Source organism: Balaenoptera borealis, assembly GCF_965194805.1.
Source record: "Balaenoptera borealis genome assembly, chromosome: 2".
Classification (NCBI taxonomy): domain Eukaryota; kingdom Metazoa; phylum Chordata; class Mammalia; order Artiodactyla; family Balaenopteridae; genus Balaenoptera; species Balaenoptera borealis.
This window is the reverse complement of record NC_138867.1, coordinates 180,145,427-180,164,203: the sequence shown is the minus strand read 5'-3', so window position 1 is coordinate 180,164,203 and position 18,777 is coordinate 180,145,427. Positions and strand designations below refer to the sequence as shown.

At 46.4% G+C, this 18,777-nt stretch overlaps 1 protein-coding gene across 3 annotated transcripts in view; it reads left to right on the top strand.

Moving 5' to 3' along the window:
- VAV1 (vav guanine nucleotide exchange factor 1) overlaps positions 1-18,777 on the top strand; it is a 58,127-nt gene that overhangs the window by 35,484 nt on the left and 3,866 nt on the right. For all 3 annotated transcript variants that reach the window (XM_082379836.1, XM_082379834.1, XM_082379835.1), the window contains 19 exons: positions 660-728; positions 912-1,015; positions 1,613-1,712; positions 2,443-2,538; positions 2,754-2,822; positions 3,079-3,165; positions 3,265-3,350; positions 3,768-3,900; positions 4,176-4,285; positions 5,106-5,207; positions 5,455-5,552; positions 5,649-5,671; positions 5,832-5,877; positions 7,747-7,883; positions 8,211-8,276; positions 10,579-10,610; positions 14,578-14,694; positions 16,173-16,260; positions 18,206-18,320. In XM_082379836.1, the coding sequence (XP_082235962.1) occupies positions 660-728; positions 912-1,015; positions 1,613-1,712; positions 2,443-2,538; positions 2,754-2,822; positions 3,079-3,165; positions 3,265-3,350; positions 3,768-3,900; positions 4,176-4,285; positions 5,106-5,207; positions 5,455-5,552; positions 5,649-5,671; positions 5,832-5,877; positions 7,747-7,883; positions 8,211-8,276; positions 10,579-10,610; positions 14,578-14,694; positions 16,173-16,260; positions 18,206-18,320 (1,678 nt within the window). The remainder of the gene's footprint in view (positions 1-659; positions 729-911; positions 1,016-1,612; positions 1,713-2,442; positions 2,539-2,753; positions 2,823-3,078; positions 3,166-3,264; positions 3,351-3,767; positions 3,901-4,175; positions 4,286-5,105; positions 5,208-5,454; positions 5,553-5,648; positions 5,672-5,831; positions 5,878-7,746; positions 7,884-8,210; positions 8,277-10,578; positions 10,611-14,577; positions 14,695-16,172; positions 16,261-18,205; positions 18,321-18,777) is intronic.

Here is an 18,777-nt window from a genome sequence, read left to right as displayed (position 1 = left end):
TTCCCAGATCAGGGATTGAACCCAGGCCCTCGCCAGTGAGAGTGCGGAGTCCTAACCACTGGACCGCCAGGGAATTCCCAACTTTAGAACATTTTCATCATCCCCCAAAGAAACCCCATACCCCGTAGCCATCACCCCTTAAATCCCCATTCTCCCCAGCTCTTGGCAACCACTAATCTACTTTCTGTCTCTATGGATTTACTTATTCTGGACATTTCATTTAAATGGACTCATACACTACGTGGTCTTTTGTGTCTCGCTTCTCTCACTGAACATCATGTTTTCAAGGTTCATCCACATTGTAGCGTGTGTCAGTACTTCACTCCTTTTCATGGATGGACCACATTTTGCTGTTCATTCATCCGTTGACAGACATTTGGGTTGTGTCCACTTTGGGGTTATGATGACTAATTCTGCTCTGAACAATCCTGTACAGGTTTTTGTGTGGACTTTTTTCCCATCGCTCTTTTCTCTCCTTTTCTGTTTCCTTGCCTCTGTCTCCTTCTCTCTACACATTTCTCTCTCTCTCTCTCTCAGTCTCTGTGTTTCTGTTCATCCCTTTCCGTCTCTGTCTCCTCCTCCCTGTCTCTCTGGGACTCCTTCACCCTTCATCCTCTCTCCTCCTTCATCCTTCATCCTTGTCTCCCCCCCACCCACAGCATTTTATGAAGCCCTTGCAGCGGTTCCTTAAACCTCAAGACGTTGAGATCATCTTCATCAACATCGAGGTGAACTGACCGATTCCTGCCCTCCCGGACTTCTGTCCAGTGGGGGTGGTCTGCTGGCTTCGCCTGTCCCTGGAGTGTGGGGGGTGGAAGATGAATGACATAGGGTGGGCGGATGACCCTTCTCCCACCCGGCATCCCGAGCCCCAGGCTCCCGCCCCAGCCCTTACCCCTCTCTCCGAGTAGGACCTGCTTCGCGTGCACACCCACTTCCTAAAGGAGATGAAGGAAGCCCTGGCCAACACCAGTGCACCCACCCTCTACCAGGTCTTCATCAAATACAAGGAGAGGTGAGACCCAGCTGGCCAGCCCAGACCTCTGGAGGTCACCCTGCCCTGAGTGGGCATTTGGGAGGCCCTATCCTCATAGACCACTGGACAGAGAGGGCTTTTCCTTCTTTGCTCGTGGGCAAGGGGCTGCCCATCTCTGGTTAAATTCCCAGCTCTTTCTCTTGAGAGCTGTGTGACGTTGGAAAGTCACTTAACCTCTCTGTGCTTCTGCTTCCACATCTATAAAATCAGTGTGATCCAGGAACGTATCTCCTGGGGTTGTGGTGAGGATTGAGTAAATTGATGCTTAAAGTGCTTAACACGGGGCTTGGCACACAGTAGGTGATCAATAAATGCTTATTAAATAAATGAACATTGAGCAGAGACGCTACACCAGGTGCTCTGATAAGAGCTTCTTGTGCTTTATCTCATTTAATGCTATAATAACCCCACGTGTGTGTGTGTGTGTGGCGTGCCATTGTTATGACCATTTTACAGACAGGAAGACTGAGGCTCAGTGTCACGCAGCTGGGAAGAGGTGGGGCTGGGACTGACACCCAGATCTGCCTGAGCTTGGTGCCAGCTGCCATTCCCTGGCCACCTGTCCTCTTCCCGCAGGTTCCTCATCTATGGCCGCTACTGCAGCCAGGTGGAGTCAGCCAGCAAGCACCTGGACCGTGTGGCTGCAGCCCGGGAGGATGTGCAGATGAAGCTGGAGGTGGGGGGATGGGCTACATCTTTAAGTGTGTGTGTGTGTGTGTGTGTGTCTCCCACTCCTTCCCAGGCTCCAAGGGCAGTAGAGAGGAAACCGAGCTGGAGATGGCATCCCTTTCTGTGGCAGCCCAGCCAGAAGTCTGTCCGCTGAAGGTTTGGGGAGGGTGGTACTGACTAGCCAAGTGGGAGAAATGGACCAGGAGGAGATGGACCAGAATGCTGAGCCCTAACCCCAGCTAAACCCTGACTCTGGGCTGAGCCCTGATGCCAGGCTGAGGTCCTGACCCTGATCTGAACTCTGAGGGCACACTGAACCCCAGCCAGAGCTCCAACCCTGGCTGTGCCCCAAGTCTGGGCTGAAGCCCAACTTCACACAGAACCCCGATCCCAGCCAAGTCCTGATCCTGGGCTGAACCCCAGCCTGGACCCGTGTGTCTAGTGGGAGCGCAGACGGGGCCGGGATGCTGAGGAATGGCTTGTGTGTGCCGTCCGTCAGCTTCTTTGGTCTCCACAGTGGGGACCCTCCAGACCTGTCCATCTCCTCCTCTTCAGCCCCCCTCAGCTGAGGAATCCTGGACCTCTTCCCCAGGCAGCCTTCCAGCTGGGTCTTAAACCACCCCTCACCCCGTGGCATTCTTCCTTATTTCCTTGGGGGAGAGATGAAGCTTCGGGTTCTATAAAAATCCCCACCTGCCTCTACCTCTTCTCACTCACCCCTTTCTCCAATCTCCCAGGAATGTTCTCAGCGAGCGAACAACGGGAGGTTCACCTTACGGGACCTGTTGATGGTGCCCATGCAGCGGGTCCTCAAATATCACCTCCTTCTCCAGGTGCCCAAGGGGGCGCCCAGGCATGGGTTTGGCACATCGACCTCCCTGCAAGGGCTCCTGGGGGCTGGGCTCCCCTCTCTGGGTGAGGTCATTGGGGCAATGCCTCTAGGGACAGCAGAAGGAGGAGAAGGAGCTGGTGGGCCAGGCTTGTTTGGAAGGCCTCCCAGGATGAGAGGGCAGGCCCTGGGTGATATACGTCTCTGCGGGTCACGCAGGAGCTGGTGAAACACACGCAGGACGCAACGGAGAAGGAGAACTTGCGGCTGGCCCTGGATGCCATGAGGGTGAGTGGTCACACGCAGGGGTGACGGGGACACACAGACACATACGCATTCAGGTCAGTGAGCACCATCCAGGCACGGTCACACCCACGGGCCACCCCTGCCCCCACCGCACGGGGACACACCTGTACGCCGAGTGAGCTATTCGCATCGTCCCCCTTGGGGACAGTGACATCCTTCTGCCAGCCCCTGCTGGGGGCTGACCCCCTGTCTCCGGCCAGGTTGGGGGGGCCCAGGCTCACCCCTGTCCCACCCCCAGGACCTGGCACAGTGCGTGAACGAGGTCAAGCGGGACAACGAGACGCTGAGGCAGATCACCAACTTCCAGCTATCCATCGAGAACCTGGTGAGCGGGCGGAGTGGGGATGGCCAGGGGCGTGGCCGCGTGGGGAGGGGGTTTGGTCTCCTGCGTGGCCCATTACCACACACCCTGTCTGCTGTGTAGGACCAGTCTCTGGCCCACTATGGCCGACCCAAGATCGATGGCGAGCTCAAGATCACTTCTGTGGAGCGGCGCTCCAAGATGGACAGGTGGGCGGAGCCAACACGGATCTGGGGTGGAGCCTGGACAGGGGCGGGGCCAGGCTACCAGTTAGGCAGGTGGACAGAGCCAACACGGATCTGGAGTGAAGTCTGGGCAGGGGCTTGGCCCTATTTCTAGATAGACAGGTGGGTGAGGCCACACAGACCAGTGGGTGGAGCCTAGATGGAGAGGCGGGGCAGAGCCAGCATGGATGCGTGGGCGGAGCCAAGAACGACAGGTGGCAGGACCTGTAAGGATCACGTGGGTGAGGTAGGCATGGCCAAGTTGGCCACAGAGGAGGAGAAGGGCAGGAATCCTAGATGGACAGCAGGGCGGGGGCCAGGAAGGTGGCAGGGGATCAGGCAGAGAGCCGGTGGGGACTTAAGCAGGAGCCCGACAGGGGCAGCTGACCCAGCTGCTTCCAGGTACGCCTTCCTGCTCGACAAAGCTCTGCTCATCTGTAAGCGCCGAGGGGACACCTACGACCTCAAGGACTTTGTGAACCTGCACAGCTTCCAGGTTAGAGATGACTCTTCCGGAGAGCGGGACAACAAGAAGGTGAGGCTTGGAGGCTGTAACTGGGGGACCTCAGTGCTGGGGGTCCTCAATGCAGCTTGAGCTCTCCACTTGGTCTTTGGAATGCCGGTGTGTGTGTTGTGTGATTTTAGATTTGTGAATGTGTATTTGCATGGTACCCCATGCATGGCTCTCCTGGGAGCAGGCAGGCTGTAGTTGGCTTGACCCTTTTCTCCCCGCAGTGGTAGGGTCAATGGGCGTGTGGTCCCACCCTCTTCAGAGCAGGTGCCTTCATTCTCAACCCTGCTTCCCTGCAGTGGACCCACATGTTCCTCCTGATTGAGGACCAAGGTGCCCAGGGCTATGAGCTGTTTTTCAAGACACGAGAACTGAAGAAGAAGTGGATGGAGCAGTTCGAGATGGCCATGTGAGCCCCCCCCTCCTCCATCTTTCTATCCTCAGAGGACTGTATCATGTGGGTGCAGGATCTGGGAGGCAATTCTGTGCTGTCGTCTCATCTCTGCCGTGGGACCGCTCTGAATCTCAGTTTCCTAATCTGGGAAATGAGAGGGACAGTCTTTTAAGGCTGTCTGCATCACCAGAATGCCAAGTCTTCGTAAGCTTCAGTCACCAGCCTGAAAATCCTTCCTCCTTGTCTTCCTCCTCCTTCTTTTTCTTGAGGTGAAATTCACATAACAAAAACTTAGACATTTTTTTTTTTGGCTGTGCTGCATGGCTTGTGGGATCTTAGTTCCTCCACAGGGATCGAACCCGGGCCCTTGGCAGTGAAAGCACGGACTCCTAACCACTGGACCAGCAGGGAGTTCCCCAAACAGAGCCATCTTAAAGTGCACATTTCAATGGCATTTAGTACATTGACAATGTGTGACCATCACCTTTATCCAGTTCCAGAACATTTTCATCCACCCCAAAGGAGACCCTGCAACCATGAAGTGATCACTCCCCGTTTCCCTTGCTCCCAGCCCCTGGCAACCACCAATCCGCTTTCTGTCTTCACCCATGTTCATTGCAGCACTATTCACAACAGCCAAAAGGTGGCAACAATGCAAATGTCCATCAGTGGATGGATGGACAAACACAACAGGGCATATCCATGCAATGGAATAGTATTCAGCCATAAAAAAGAATGAAGTCTTGATCCATCCACATTGCAGCGTGTGTTGGTACTTCATTCCCTTTTATGGCTGAATCCTGTTCCGTTGCATGGAATTATCTTTCCTCACCAGCTCCAACATCTACCCCGAGAACGCCACTGCCAACGGGCATGACTTCCAGATGTTTTCCTTTGAGGAGACCACGTCCTGCAAGGCTTGCCAGATGCTGCTGAGGTGGGAGTCTGGGAGGATGGACCTGGGTCCTGGGCTGGGTTGGCTCTTCCTCTTTTGGGGGGGGGGCTCCCCTGGCTGTCATGGCCCCGAGTTGGGAGGGGGGAGGCCCTCCTTTGACCTTTAGCTTCTCCATCTCTGTCCTGCTCTAAAGAGAACACAAAGGGGCCCTTTATGTTGTTGGTAAAACGATTGGCTGTGTTCGTTCAATATCACTGACTCTCTTCTTTATCTTCTCCCTGCATCCCAGAGGCACTTTCTATCAGGGCTACCGTTGTCAGAGGTGCCGGGCACCTGCACACAAGGAGTGTCTGGGGAGGGTCCCTCCATGTGGTCGACACGGGCAAGGTACCAGGAGACTGAAGTTGGGAGGTGGGCTTGCTTCTGCATGGAGGGTGGGGGGGGGTTCCCATTCTAACTAGTATTTCCTTTACCCTCTCATAGATTTTTCAGGAACTATGAAGAAGGTAAGACCCTCATGCTCCTTTCTGTGCGTGGAAAATCAGGGGGGTGGGTAGGGAAGGCAGGACCCGGGAGCCCTTGGCAGTGGGCATGGCTCTTTGCTGGGTGCTCAGATAAGGGCTGAGCACAGGTAGCGATACTTGCTGTCTTGGTCTCTCCCTCCAGGATAAGCCACATCGGCGGGCTCAAGACAAAAAGAGGAATGAGCTGGGTGAGTCAGCAGGGGGCACTGTGTGGGGCAGAAATAAATCTAGTCTGCCTCAGTGATGCTGGCCCAGGGGCAGATCTCAACAATTATATTAATAACCACATACTGCCCTGCTTATAAAGCATTTGTTCCAGTCTTAGAAACCCAAAAGGAATTTATAAATAACGAACTCAAATTCTTTACTAGCTTTGCTCAAACACTGTGAAGGGGATGGACGGAACATAGAAACCCTCGTTGAGATGCTTTCTCTCCCATTCACATTTTTATGTATATACGTATTTTTTAAACTGAAGTATAGTTGATTTACAATGATTCAGGTGTACAGCAAAGTGATTCAGTTATATATATATATATATATTTTTTTTCAGATTCTTTTCCATTATAGTTTATTACTAACTATATTGATACAGTAATATAAGATATTGAATATAGGTCCCTGTGCTATACAGTAGGTTCTTGTTCTTTATTTTATATATAGTAGTGTGTATCCATTAACCTCAAATTCCCAATTTATCCCTCCACCCCCTCCCATTCACTTTTATTATTCACTGCCCCCCCACCCCGCCCCCCCCTTTTTTTTTTCTTGCTGACAAACTCCATCTGTAGTCTTAGCTGGCTGGGCATACCTCATCCCTTCTCCTACTGATTCTGTATCACAAAATCTTATCATAATGGAGTAGTTTCAGCAAAGTGTAGTCCAACTGGATGCAGGAGATGAAGAGTTTGGCCAAGCCAGAATTCGTTTTAGCCCAATGGCAGTGGGGAAAGGCTGGATTTTGATATATATTAATGGTGTTTGTGGGATCACAGTCGTGATGGGTGATTTTTATTCAGCATCTATTGTATATATTGTCTGGGGCAAATGGTGACTAAAAACAGTGTGCTTCCTGTTCTTCCAAAGCTCCCAGGCTGGTAGCAGGAGACAGACTTTGGCTAAGTCATTCCAGTTGAGGTGGGCGAAGTAGAGGGTTTTCCAGAGCATTCAACCGGAGGACCTGATGAATCTGAGCCTTCAGGGAAGGCTTCTCAAAGGAGGTGGCATTAAAGTGGACACTTGAGGGATAAGGAGGAGTCAGACAGGTGAGGATGGCAGGAGTGTTCCAGGCAGAGGGAACAGCATGTACGAAGGCTAGGAAGCAGGGCGGCAAGGCATTATTGAAGAACTTGGTGTGGCCGAGAAAAATAAACTCTTTGCTCATAGTCATACAGAATCAGTGTAAAGATTCAGTTTCAGATCGATCTATCTATCATCTATCTATCTATCATCATAGATTAGTTTTGCCTGCCCTTGAACTTCATACATATGACATTGTACAGCACGGACTCCGTTACTGCATATTAGTGTGGTTGCTTGAAGCAGTCATTTGTTCTTTTTCGTTGCTTATCGTATTTTGTGCTGTGTTTATCCATCTTCTTGAGGACATTGGGTTTGTTGCCAATTTTTTTTGGCTCTTGTGAAGAGAGCTGCTGTAAACATTCTTGTCTATGACTCCCTGGGACCTATGTTTTCATTTCTCTTGGTGATATGTCAGGAGTGGAATTAGCTTTAGTGGATACAGCCAAATAGTGTTCCAAAGTGGATTCCTACAGCCATGTAGGAATGGGCTATGGGGTGGTGGCCACCCTCCCTGTTTTTGCCAAAAAAATTATTTTAAATATTTTCATATTAAAAACTTCTTCAAGTAAAAAAAAAAAAAAAAATAGAATCCAGAAACCCAGGTGACTTCCAATTGCTCCACATCCTTGCCACCGTATTGGTATCGCCGTATTGTCTGTCTTTTGAATTGTCGCCATCTTGGTGAGCGGTGAGACTCAGGTTTGAAAGTCCCGGGCTACCAGCCGTGCTGTATCACCACCTCCCCTCCCCTCCAGGCCTGCCCAAGATGGAGGTGTGCCAGGAGTACTATGGGCTGCCTCCACCCCCTGGAGCCATTGGACCTTTTCTACGCCTCAGCCCTGGAGACATTGTGGAGCTCACCAAGGCCGAAGCCGAACAGAACTGGTGGGAGGTACAGGCTGGGGCCGTGGGAGTGATGGAGAAGGACCTGAGCGTGGGGGTCAGGGTGTAGGTGACCTTGGGAATGGGATCATGGCACAACTGGACACGGCTGCTCTGGGGAGAGTGACGTCTGTGGGGGTTTCTGGGGCTGGCCTGGCCCTTCTGAGCTGGTGGTCTTCCCAGGAAGTTGATACTGATTGAGACCTCTCTGGGCATTCAGGCCATGGAGAGATAGATGGCCAAGCAGAGTGGCCGTTGGGTGAAAGATGGACATACGCACACACGCATGTTGGATGCCTGTAACTTCTCTGTCCATCTTTCCCTCCCATCTTCTTAGGGCAGGAATACGTCTACCAATGAAGTTGGCTGGTTTCCCTGTAACAGGGTCAAGCCCTACGTGCACGTGAGTGTCTCAAGTCTGGTTGGAGAGAGGGCAGGGGAGTTCAGAGAGGGTCCTGCGACCCTCTGCAGCGTTGGGGAGACACTCCTGAGATCAGGAGGGGGCCGCCCATCATGGCAGGTCACTCCCTACCTCAATGACTGAGCCCAGAGAGGGGGCCACCCTGGGAAGGATGACCAGTCCTTTTCTCTTTGGTTTTTCTTGTATGAAGATCCTCTCCATCATCAGGAGAAAGAGCAGGGGTCCAGAAGGCTGGCCAACCCCTACCTTCCTTCTGGGGCACCGAATGGAGTCCTCTACAGGGTCACTTCCCACCCCGTGCCTCCTTGCCCAGCTTTTGGGAACAGACCTGCCCACCACCCTGCCCGGCCTCTGTCCTTCTTCACCTGTTCCCCGCTCCCCTGATCCCCTCATCTTTTTTTTTTTAATTAATTAATTAATTAATTATTTTTGGCTTCATTGCTGCCCACAGGCTTTCTCTAGTTGCAGCGAGTGGGAGCTACTCTTCGTTGCGGTGGGCGGGCTTCTCATTGTGGTGGCTTCTCTTGTTGTGGAGCATGGGCTCTAGGTGTGCGGGCTTCAGTAGTTGTGGCACATGGGCTCAGTAGTTGTGGCGTAGGGGCTTAGTTGCTCCACAGCATGTGGGATCTTCCCGGACCAGGGCTCGAACCCATGTCCCTGCATTGGCAGGCAGGTCCTTAACCACTGTACCACCAGGGAAGCCCCTGATTCCCTCTTCCTGATGATGACTTCAGATCTTCCCCACTCTTCCCAATCCTTATCCTCCCTCATGACCCTGCTGCCTGCTTCACAGCCCTCATAGTAGCCTGCAGAGGGTAAGTCCCGTTTTTGTCGCTTTCATTTTATGTAATTTCAGACTTCCAGAAAAGTCCTGAGAATAATGCAAAGAACTTCCATACATCGTTTACTCAGATTCACTACCTGTTAACGTTTTGTCCCATTTGCTCTATCATCTTTCTCTGCACAATCTATTTATTTAAAAAATGTCTATTATTTATTTTTCCTGAGATACTTCAAAGTAAGTTTACAGACGTATTTCTCCTTCATCTCTGAATATCTCCCAAGAACAGGAACCTTCTCTTGTATAATCATAGCATGATTTTTAAAAACATGAAATTCAACAAGGACATTATACTATTATATAAATTATTATATATGATATAAATCATTATATATTATGTAATCCAGAGTACATGTTTATACTTTTCCCAAAAATATCTTTGACTTTTTTTTTTTTGGCTTGGGGTCATTTCTCCACTGTGGAGTTACATTATGAATTTCCAACTCCATCAATTCCTGCGAAGTTACATTATGAATTTCCAACTCCATCATTTCCTGCGAAATTATTAGCAGATATTCTATTGTAAAGAAGAACTGTCTCTTCTAATTTGTATATCTAGGTATTATATAAGTATGCATCTATGTATCTATCATCTTTGTATCTATGTACCTGTCAATCATCTGTGTACCTATGTATCTGTGTATCTATCAATCATCTATCTATGTATCTATCTGTGTATCCATCTGTATCTGTCAATCATCTATGTATCTATCTACCTATCAATCATCTATATATCTATCTAATAATCATCTATGTATTTATCTGTGTATCTGTGTATCAGCCAATCATCTTTGTACCTATGTATCTATCAATCATCTGTGTATCTATGTATCTGTGTATCTATCAATCATCTATGTATTTATCTAATAATCATCTTTGTATTTAGCTGTGTATCTGTGTATCTATGTATCAATCAATCTTCTACGTGTCTATCTATGTATCTGTGTGTTATCTATCTCAGGAAATGTTCCTGGATTTTTATTTTAAAATTGTCCCACCCTTGACCAATGGGAGCCCCTTCAGGCTGGCTCTTCTGTCCTTTTGGCATGTCCCCATCATTCTTTGAGCCCTTCCTTACTTTCTAGCACAATAGCAGACTTCTCTTGTACTTTTTCTGCCCCAATCTTGGAATCAACCGTTTTCCCAAGGAGCCTGGGTCCTTTCATTGGAACATGGCATTCAGAAGTCAAGATCTGAACATCTTTCCAATTTCTGCCTACAAACGTAGCTGCCTCTTTAAAGCTGATTCATTTGAGGGTGGACTGATTTCTCCCCCTGGATTCTGGGACTGTATTTCCAGTGAAGTGCACAGTGCCTGGCACATAATAGGCCCCCAATAAATGATAGTGGAAAAAATGAATGAATGAGTGAATGAATGTAGTGCCCTGAAGCCTGTTGCCGTGCTGGACCCTTTGCCCTGAGTCTTGGTCTTTGTGTCCCCAGGGTCCCCCTCAGGACCTGTCTGTTCATCTCTGGTAAGTAGAACCACCTTTTTAATTTTCAACTTGGAGTGCTTTGGGGTGGATGTCTGGGCTGGGCATTGGGGTGGGGATGGGGGCTACAAACCAATCAGTTATTTATTCTTCAAACCTTGGGCATTAACTGCTGGCTCCAGCCCTATGCTGGGGGCTGCTGAGGAGAGAACAGACAAAAGAAGGCCCCTGACTTTGGGACATTATGTTCTCACTGGAAGGAAAATGATGGTGATGATATAATGGCAGTTCCCTCTCCCCGCCCCCACCCCCCTTTTTTTTGAGCACCTCCTACTGATAGAGCAGTGAGGGATGGAGGTTTTCAGTGTTGCTTTGGAGCCCACTGACCTGGGTTCAAATCCTGACTCCAATATTATCCAGTTCTGTGACCTTTGGCCAGTAACTCAACTTCTCTGTGCTTCAGGTTTCCTCTCTGGAAAACAGATTAATAATATCTGCTTCATAAGGCTGTTAGGCGGTTTCCATGAGCCTATAAAGTGCTTGGCTCTGTTCCTGGCACACAAAAATCACTTTATTATCTGTTATTATTAGCACTCGCTGTTATGACTGCATTTCATGCATTCTAAAATACACATTTTTCTCCCCCACGTTTTAACATCTCTGGCATTGGAATGGCTCTTACAATTAGTGGTGTCTGAGTCTTCTGCCTAATTTTATGGGTAGTAATTTTTATTTCGTAATTGCCCACGAAAGCACAGTGAATTTTACAATCATTGGCATCTTAGATTCGGACATGCTATGGTATTGTTTTTATGACCGTGTGTCAGCACTTCAAGGACACATTCAATTCTGGTAGTAACACTTTGAAGTACATGTTATTCTTACTCTCTTTCTGCAAAGGAGGAAACCGAGGCTCAGAGAGGACAAGTGATTTGTTCAGTATCACAAAGTGAGGAAGTGAAGGAGGTCGGATTCGAACCCAAGCTTGCCTGACTCCAAAGCCTGACCTTATTACACAAAGGCCATAATAACACACCCATGTCGTGAATGCCTACCATATATGAGGTGCACCAACTGCATTATTGCCATTTGTCAAAAATGTCCCTCTGTGATGGGCAGTTTTATCCCCTCTTTTCAGAAAAGGAAATTGGGGCTCAAAGTAGCAAGCTCAGTTCCCGAGGTCACAGAGCAACTAGGTGGCAGAGCCAGGATTTAAAACGTGGTCACCTGAGGCTGTGCTCACTCTGCCCCTGCCCTGCCAGATGTTGTCACCAGGTCACCAGGGCCGGAAGTGGATTGAGGAGAGTGAGACCCTGACTTTGGGTGCAACATTTAAGGGGGTGCCAAAAAACTCAGGCATCGAGATCCATACTATTTTAATGCAATATTTTTAAAAATCGAAAGCAAGGCAAAAAAGTCCGTGTTGACCAAAATACCAAAACTGTAAATAAAGACACAGGATATGATAGGGATGGGAGTAGGGAAAGGTGAATTGTGGTGAATCAGGCAACTGCAGAGTCAGATCTTGTCCTTATTTAAAATTTTGACATTTTGCTCATCACAGATTTTTTTTGAATTTATTTTTAAAATTGAGGTGAAATTTACATGACGTAAGATTAACCGAAGTGCCATTTATGTTAATATTTATGTTTATATTACATATTCACATTTATAGATCATATAATTATGTATTATATAAAATTAATACATATTATGTTATATATTTATAGCATATATTTGTATTCATATTTATATATTATCTATATTATGTATAATTAACATACATTATTTATGTTATATTCACACTTATAAATGTAGTCCTATTCACACTTACATGTTATCTGTAATTATATAGTATATAATTAATATATATTGTTACATATTTACATTTATAGCATAAACATATTTGTATTCATATATGATAAATAATTCATATTTTATATCATAACTGTATTGTCTATAGTTCGCATATATTTAAATTTATGGCACAAATGTATTCATATTCCCACATATATTATCTATAATTATATAGTATATGATTAATATATATGTTATGTATTTACATTTATAGCATAAACACATTCATATTCATATTTATATATTATTTATAATTGTGTTATCTATAGTTATATTTTTTATGTTTATATTTAAATTTATGCCATAAATATATTCATGTCCACATTGATATACCATATATAATTATATATTATCTATAATTAATATATGTTATTTATGTTATATATTTACATTTACAGCATAAAATATTCATAGTCACATCTTTATTTATTTTTCACATCTATTGGGCTGGCCAAAAAATTCATTCAGGTTTTTCCATATGGAAAGACCCGAACGAACTTTTTGGCCAGCCCAATATATTTAATGGCATTTAGTATTCACATTCACAATGGTGTGCAAGCAGCACCTCTGTCTAGCTCCAAAACATTTTCATCACCCCCCAAAAAGAAACCCCATCACCTTAACAATCACCCCCATCCCCTTCCCCCAGCCCTTGACAATCACTAATGTACTTTCTGTCTCTGTGGATTTTCCTGTTCTGGATGTTTCATATACATGGAATCATACGGTACATGCCCTTATGTGACTGGCTTCTCTCAGCATCATGTTTCCAAGGTTCATCCACATTGTAGAATATATCAGTACTTCATTCCTTTTACGGATGTTTTTGCACTTTAAAAATACTGCATTAAAATACTACTTATTTTACTTGTTATTATTTATCTTGATGCCTGAGTTTTTTGGCTTGACCTTTAAATTTTGTTCCTGAGGCTATGTCTCACTCTCCTCACCCTATTTCCGTCCTGGTGACCACAGAGATGGACAGACAGTGGACGCTCAGTAAATACCTGTCCAGGCATGCCAAATTCCAAGTAAAAGAAAGAAAACCCAACAACTTTTTCTATACTCACACTCTCAACAGTTCTAAAACCAAATGTGTGGGATTTTCTTCCTACATCAAACGATTCTCCAATTCTCCAGACACCGGCTTGGGTGTCCTACAATTCAATTCAATTCTGACACTGTTTGTCTGGAGTTCGCATCAGATCCCACACATTAAGGGCTCAGTCCCACGAGACAATCCCCCACTTCAGATGCCAATCACAAGCTCAGGCCACCCCTACTTCTGACCCATCGGCTATAAATGGGGGGTTCCCACAACCCCCTCCTTGGGTTTGGTAATTTGCTAACACAAACTCACAGAACTTGGAGAGACAGTTTCCTTACTAGATTACCAGTTTATTATAAAAGGATTCAACTCAGGAACAGTCAGATCAGGAACAGTCAGATGGAAGAGATGCACAAGGCAAGGTATGGGGAAAGGGGGCGGAGCTTCCATGCCCTCTCTGGGCTTGCACCCTCCCGGTACCTCCGTGTGTTCACCAACCTGTAGTCTCTCCAAAACCATTTGGTTGGGGTTTGGTTGAGGCATCATTACGTGGGCAAGATTGGTTAAATCATTGGCCATTAGTGATGAACTCAACCTCCAGCCCCTCTTCTCTCCCCATATGTAGGGTGAGGCTGAAAGTTCCAACCCTCTAACCACGTGGTTGTTTCTTCTGACCACCAGCCCCCATCCTGAGGCTATCAAAGAGCCCCCAATCATCTCATTAGCATACAAAAAAGACACTTATCACTTCGGAGATTCCGAAGGTTTTAGGAGTTACGTGCCAGGAAAGGGTGGGAGGCACAGAAACCAAATATATATTTCTTATTGTGTCACACTGAGACACAGTCACACCCAAAGGACTGAGTTGTCTCCTGCAATCCAGGGGTGAAATCTTGGGTGTGACTTACAGATATCTAATGGCCACTGCCCACTTCGGGACTCTGGCCACTGCCTCCCCCAAAGTTTACCTTGGTGTCTAAGGGTGCTGCTAGACCCAGGCTGTCATTAACTTAAAAAGAAATCACAGGGGTTGGGGGGGAAAAGCAGCCTCAATAGGGCAACATAGGGGCTGTGTGGACCTTTCTCCCTGGTGTATCTTGACAGGTACGCGGGCCCCATGGAGAGAGCCGCGGCAGAAAGCATCCTCACCAACCGCTCCGACGGGACGTTTTTGGTGCGACAGAGGGTGAAAGATGCTGCAGAATTTGCCATCAGCATTAAGTAATTCCTCCTTTCCTGACCTATCTCCCCTTGTGACCTGGGCACTGCAGGTGTTTAGGAAGAAGGAAATGTACAGTCACGATAGTTATCTTTTATTGAGCTCCTGCAGGGTCCTAGGTGTTTTTAATCTTTCTTATTTCTGTTACTTGACTGGCAACCCAGAGGAAAGAGATACGCCTCTTAAGCGAGGCTCCAGGAGGCATTTAGCATACTCTAGGAAGAGGTAGAAATGCAATCTGGACCCAAGTCTTGCAGACACTGGCTTTCCTGCCTTACTGTTTGTTGGGTGCAGCTTCTTGCTTGTGGTGACTTGTTTCCTTGTTGGTTTTGTCATTGGGTCTTGTGATTTTAAGTGGGGCTTTCCCTGTGGGTATCTTTGCAGCCTGGGTCCCCAGAGATTTTGCATTTGCTTCTGTTGGGAATCACCAACAAGTTAATTTCTTTTTCAGGTTAAAATATTCTTGGTTAATTCGTTAGTTTCCCAGACTACACAGGTGGTTTAAGTACAAATGCTAAACCCATAAGAGGGTAGGACTGAGGTTATGAATTCTCAAGGGTGACTTTTCTGTTTTGGGTCTGAGACAAACAAGCTTTCACATGGTCCCTTCTGTGCTCATGGGTGGGTTTTTCTAGACCACCTCTTTTCCTGAGGATGTAGCTTTTTGACAGTCCACCCTTATGGAGTGTGGGTGGGTCTCAGTACCAACTCTCTACTCAACAGGGACCCAGTAACTCATCTCATGTTTCCATGTGATTAAGACATATGCTCCTCGGGAATTTCCTGGCCGTCCAGTGGTTAAGACTCTGTGCTTCTCCTGCTGGGGGCCCGGGTTCGATCCCTGGTTGGGGAACTAAGATTCCCCAAACTGCATAGCATGGTCAAAAAAAAAAAAAGAGTAAAAAGACATATACTTTTAAGTTTCATCCTCATTTTTGGCCTCTGGGGATTTCCCTTACTTTTTTGAGAGCTCAGCATTTTTTTCACGGCATTTCCAGGGGATTTTTGAGTAGGAGATTTTTTTGGTTATCTAGTTCTTCATATTGGCAGAACCACTTCTGCCAATTCATGCCTCTTCCTGGTCCTTACTAATCTGTGGTCCTCCATATTGGTGGAAATGGATCCCTTCTCACACATCCTTTAGATTCTATGGTCATTCATATTGGTGGAAGTGGAGATTGCATCCTATCTACTCTGCAACAGTGCTTTCTTTATAAGGTATTTTTGACTTCTCAACAACCCCGTAGGTCAAGGAAGATGATTCCTGTTATATGGAGGAAGAAATTAAGGTTTAGAGCAGCAAAGGCTCCAGGGAAGGGATCCTGTTGGGCTCCAGTGGTCGCCCCCTCCCTGAAGTAGCCAAGAACGCTTCTTCCATGGTTGGGGGTGTGTAGCATGGGGCTGAGACTCGACAGGAGATGGGCCTGAATTCCCAGACTCAGGACCCAGTGACCATCTCGCTCTCTTTCCCTGCTTCCAGGTATAATGTTGAGGTCAAGCATATTAAAATCATGACAGCAGAAGGACTGTACCGGATTACAGAGAAGAAGGCTTTCCGGGGGCTTATGGTAAGGGCCAATGTATCCCTAACCCCAGCCTTCCAGAATCTAGGTAGGACCCTCTCTGAAGCTTCACCTTGGGACCCCCTTTCCTACATTCAGAACAGCCCTTCCAAGAGGCACTATGGAGCAACTGGCTTTAAACTCATTTTCCTAATCATCAACACTGAGAATAATAATAATAACAACAACAACAGTAGCAGCAGTGAACATTTACAAAGCACTTACTGAGTGCCAAACATATTATAGATAGGACTGCACTTCATCCCCTCAACTCACTCTCTGAGTTCCCATTTCACACATGGGGGAAACTGAGATTTAGTCCTCATCTGGTATCACAGAATGGCAGAGCCCCTATTTTTGTCAGATGTCAAGATTTAGCTCTGCCTAATCTGCTTAATGACCATTTCACAGAGACTCCAAATGCCTTTCAAGTGTTTTTGCTTCTATTTGGTGCCCTATAATTTTGGGCTGTCTTTTAGACATCTTAATTAAGCCCATTGGTTTAAGGCACATGAATCCTACCCATGGTCTGTGGATGCTTGAGGATCCTTTGAATCCTCTGAAAGAAAATCCAGAATTTTGCATGTATCTGCATTTTTTTTGGAGGAAGGTATCTCAAATTTCACTTGAGCCTCAAATGGATCTTTGACTGCCCAAAAGGTTAGGGACTGTTCACTCATTCCACAAATCTATTTTGCCCCCAAACATTTTACTCTTAAAAATTTACCTCCCCCCATTTTTATTTCTGAAAAATTACTGAAATGTTGCTGGAATAGTGTCATGGATATCTGTGGACCTTTCACCTGGATTTACTGATTGCTAATATTCCTCCTCTTTTACTTTCTCTCTCTCCCTCTCTCTCTCTGCACACACACTCACACATTTATTCTGCACTATTTAGGAGTAATTTGCAGACATCATGATCCTTCCTATAAGTACTTTAGCATGACTATCAAAGAGCCAAGACATTCTCTTGCCTCACTACTGTATCATTATCACAGTCAGGAAGTTGAACATTGATACAAAATTATTATTATAATACACAGCCCATTTTCCAAGCTCCCTGATTGCCCGAATTATGTCTTTTATAACCTTTTCCCCCTAGGATATAATCAGGGGAATCACACATTCCTTTCATCTCCTTAGTGTCTCTTTTAATTTGCGATAGTTCTCCAGTCTTTTATTTATTTCTTTGGTCTTTCATGACTTTGGAACTTTTGAAGTCTAGAACCGCAAAACATAAGACATTTTGTTTTGCAGAATGTTAATGTTGACTTGCCTGTTTCCCCACTATTAGAATCAGGTTGAGCGTTTGTGGAAGAAATATTCATAAACGCAACACATCTGGGACTTGAATTCAGATCAATTTATTATAGAGGCCAGCTCTTAGCTGCTACACCCTATTGCCTGACCTGGGACTGAATTCTGGATCTGCCCTCTTCCAGCTGTGGGACCCTGCACAAGCCTTCTCTGTGACTCAGTTTCTCCATTTATAAAATAGGGGACTCATCAATGTTTTCACCTCCCATGATTATTAGGAGGTTTTGATGATGTGTGGTTGCACACTGACCAGCACACAGTAGGTACTTCGTAAACAGCATTTATTATTATTACAATTATTTGTAAAAATAGTGCTCTTGACACCCATGGAGGGTTGGTTTTGGTGAGCTGGTCATCAGGCAAGTTGATTATTTGGTAAATTTATCATGAAACAAACTGGCTGTTAGGAGAACTGTCTTGAGACAATGTGATTTCTTCACCATAAAATGGTCCTGGCTGACCAGGAAGAGAGTGAGCTCCCCATCATGGGGAGCATTCAAGGCGTCTTTTTCCAGGGAAGCCAGAAGGAGGACCTGTTTCACATGAGGCGTTGGATGTGGCTCCTTCCATCTGTGTCCCCATCGTGGGCTGGCCCTCTGGGAGAGCATCTGTCCTGCTGTTTTCTTTGCAGGAGCTGGTAGAATTCTACCAACAGAATTCTCTGAAGGATTGCTTCAAGTCACTGGACACCACCCTGCAGTTCCCATTCAAGGAGCCTGAGAGGAGAGCCATCAGCAAACCACCAGGTAGGCTGTCTCCAGCTGGGGGCCTGCTGTGCCAGCTCCTTCCCATTGTGGAGGGAAAGTTTGGGGGTGCTATGGACATTCCTTCCTGTGGGCATGGAAAAGTCCTATCTGTGAAACAGCTTGAACTAATTCCCACTTCCAGTTTGTCCCTTTGCTCTTGAGAGATTTGCATATCCATTTACTTGGATGAAAGGGTTTACTTTCATATTTGGGAAGATGAAGACACTAGGAACCAGAAGGGTCCTCACCTACACATTTTAAGCCTTTATTTTTGTATCAATATCAGGCATTAATTAGTATCAATAACCTTCTCCCACAGAAAGGCAAGACCTTTAGTACACCCTTTCTTCCCTTTTCCTTTGTATCTCTTACTCACCTAGTTTGTTGAAGTTATTTGGAATGTAGGCTACGGTTTGCTATGAATGAAAACAATCATGCCTTATATTTTAGGAATTTT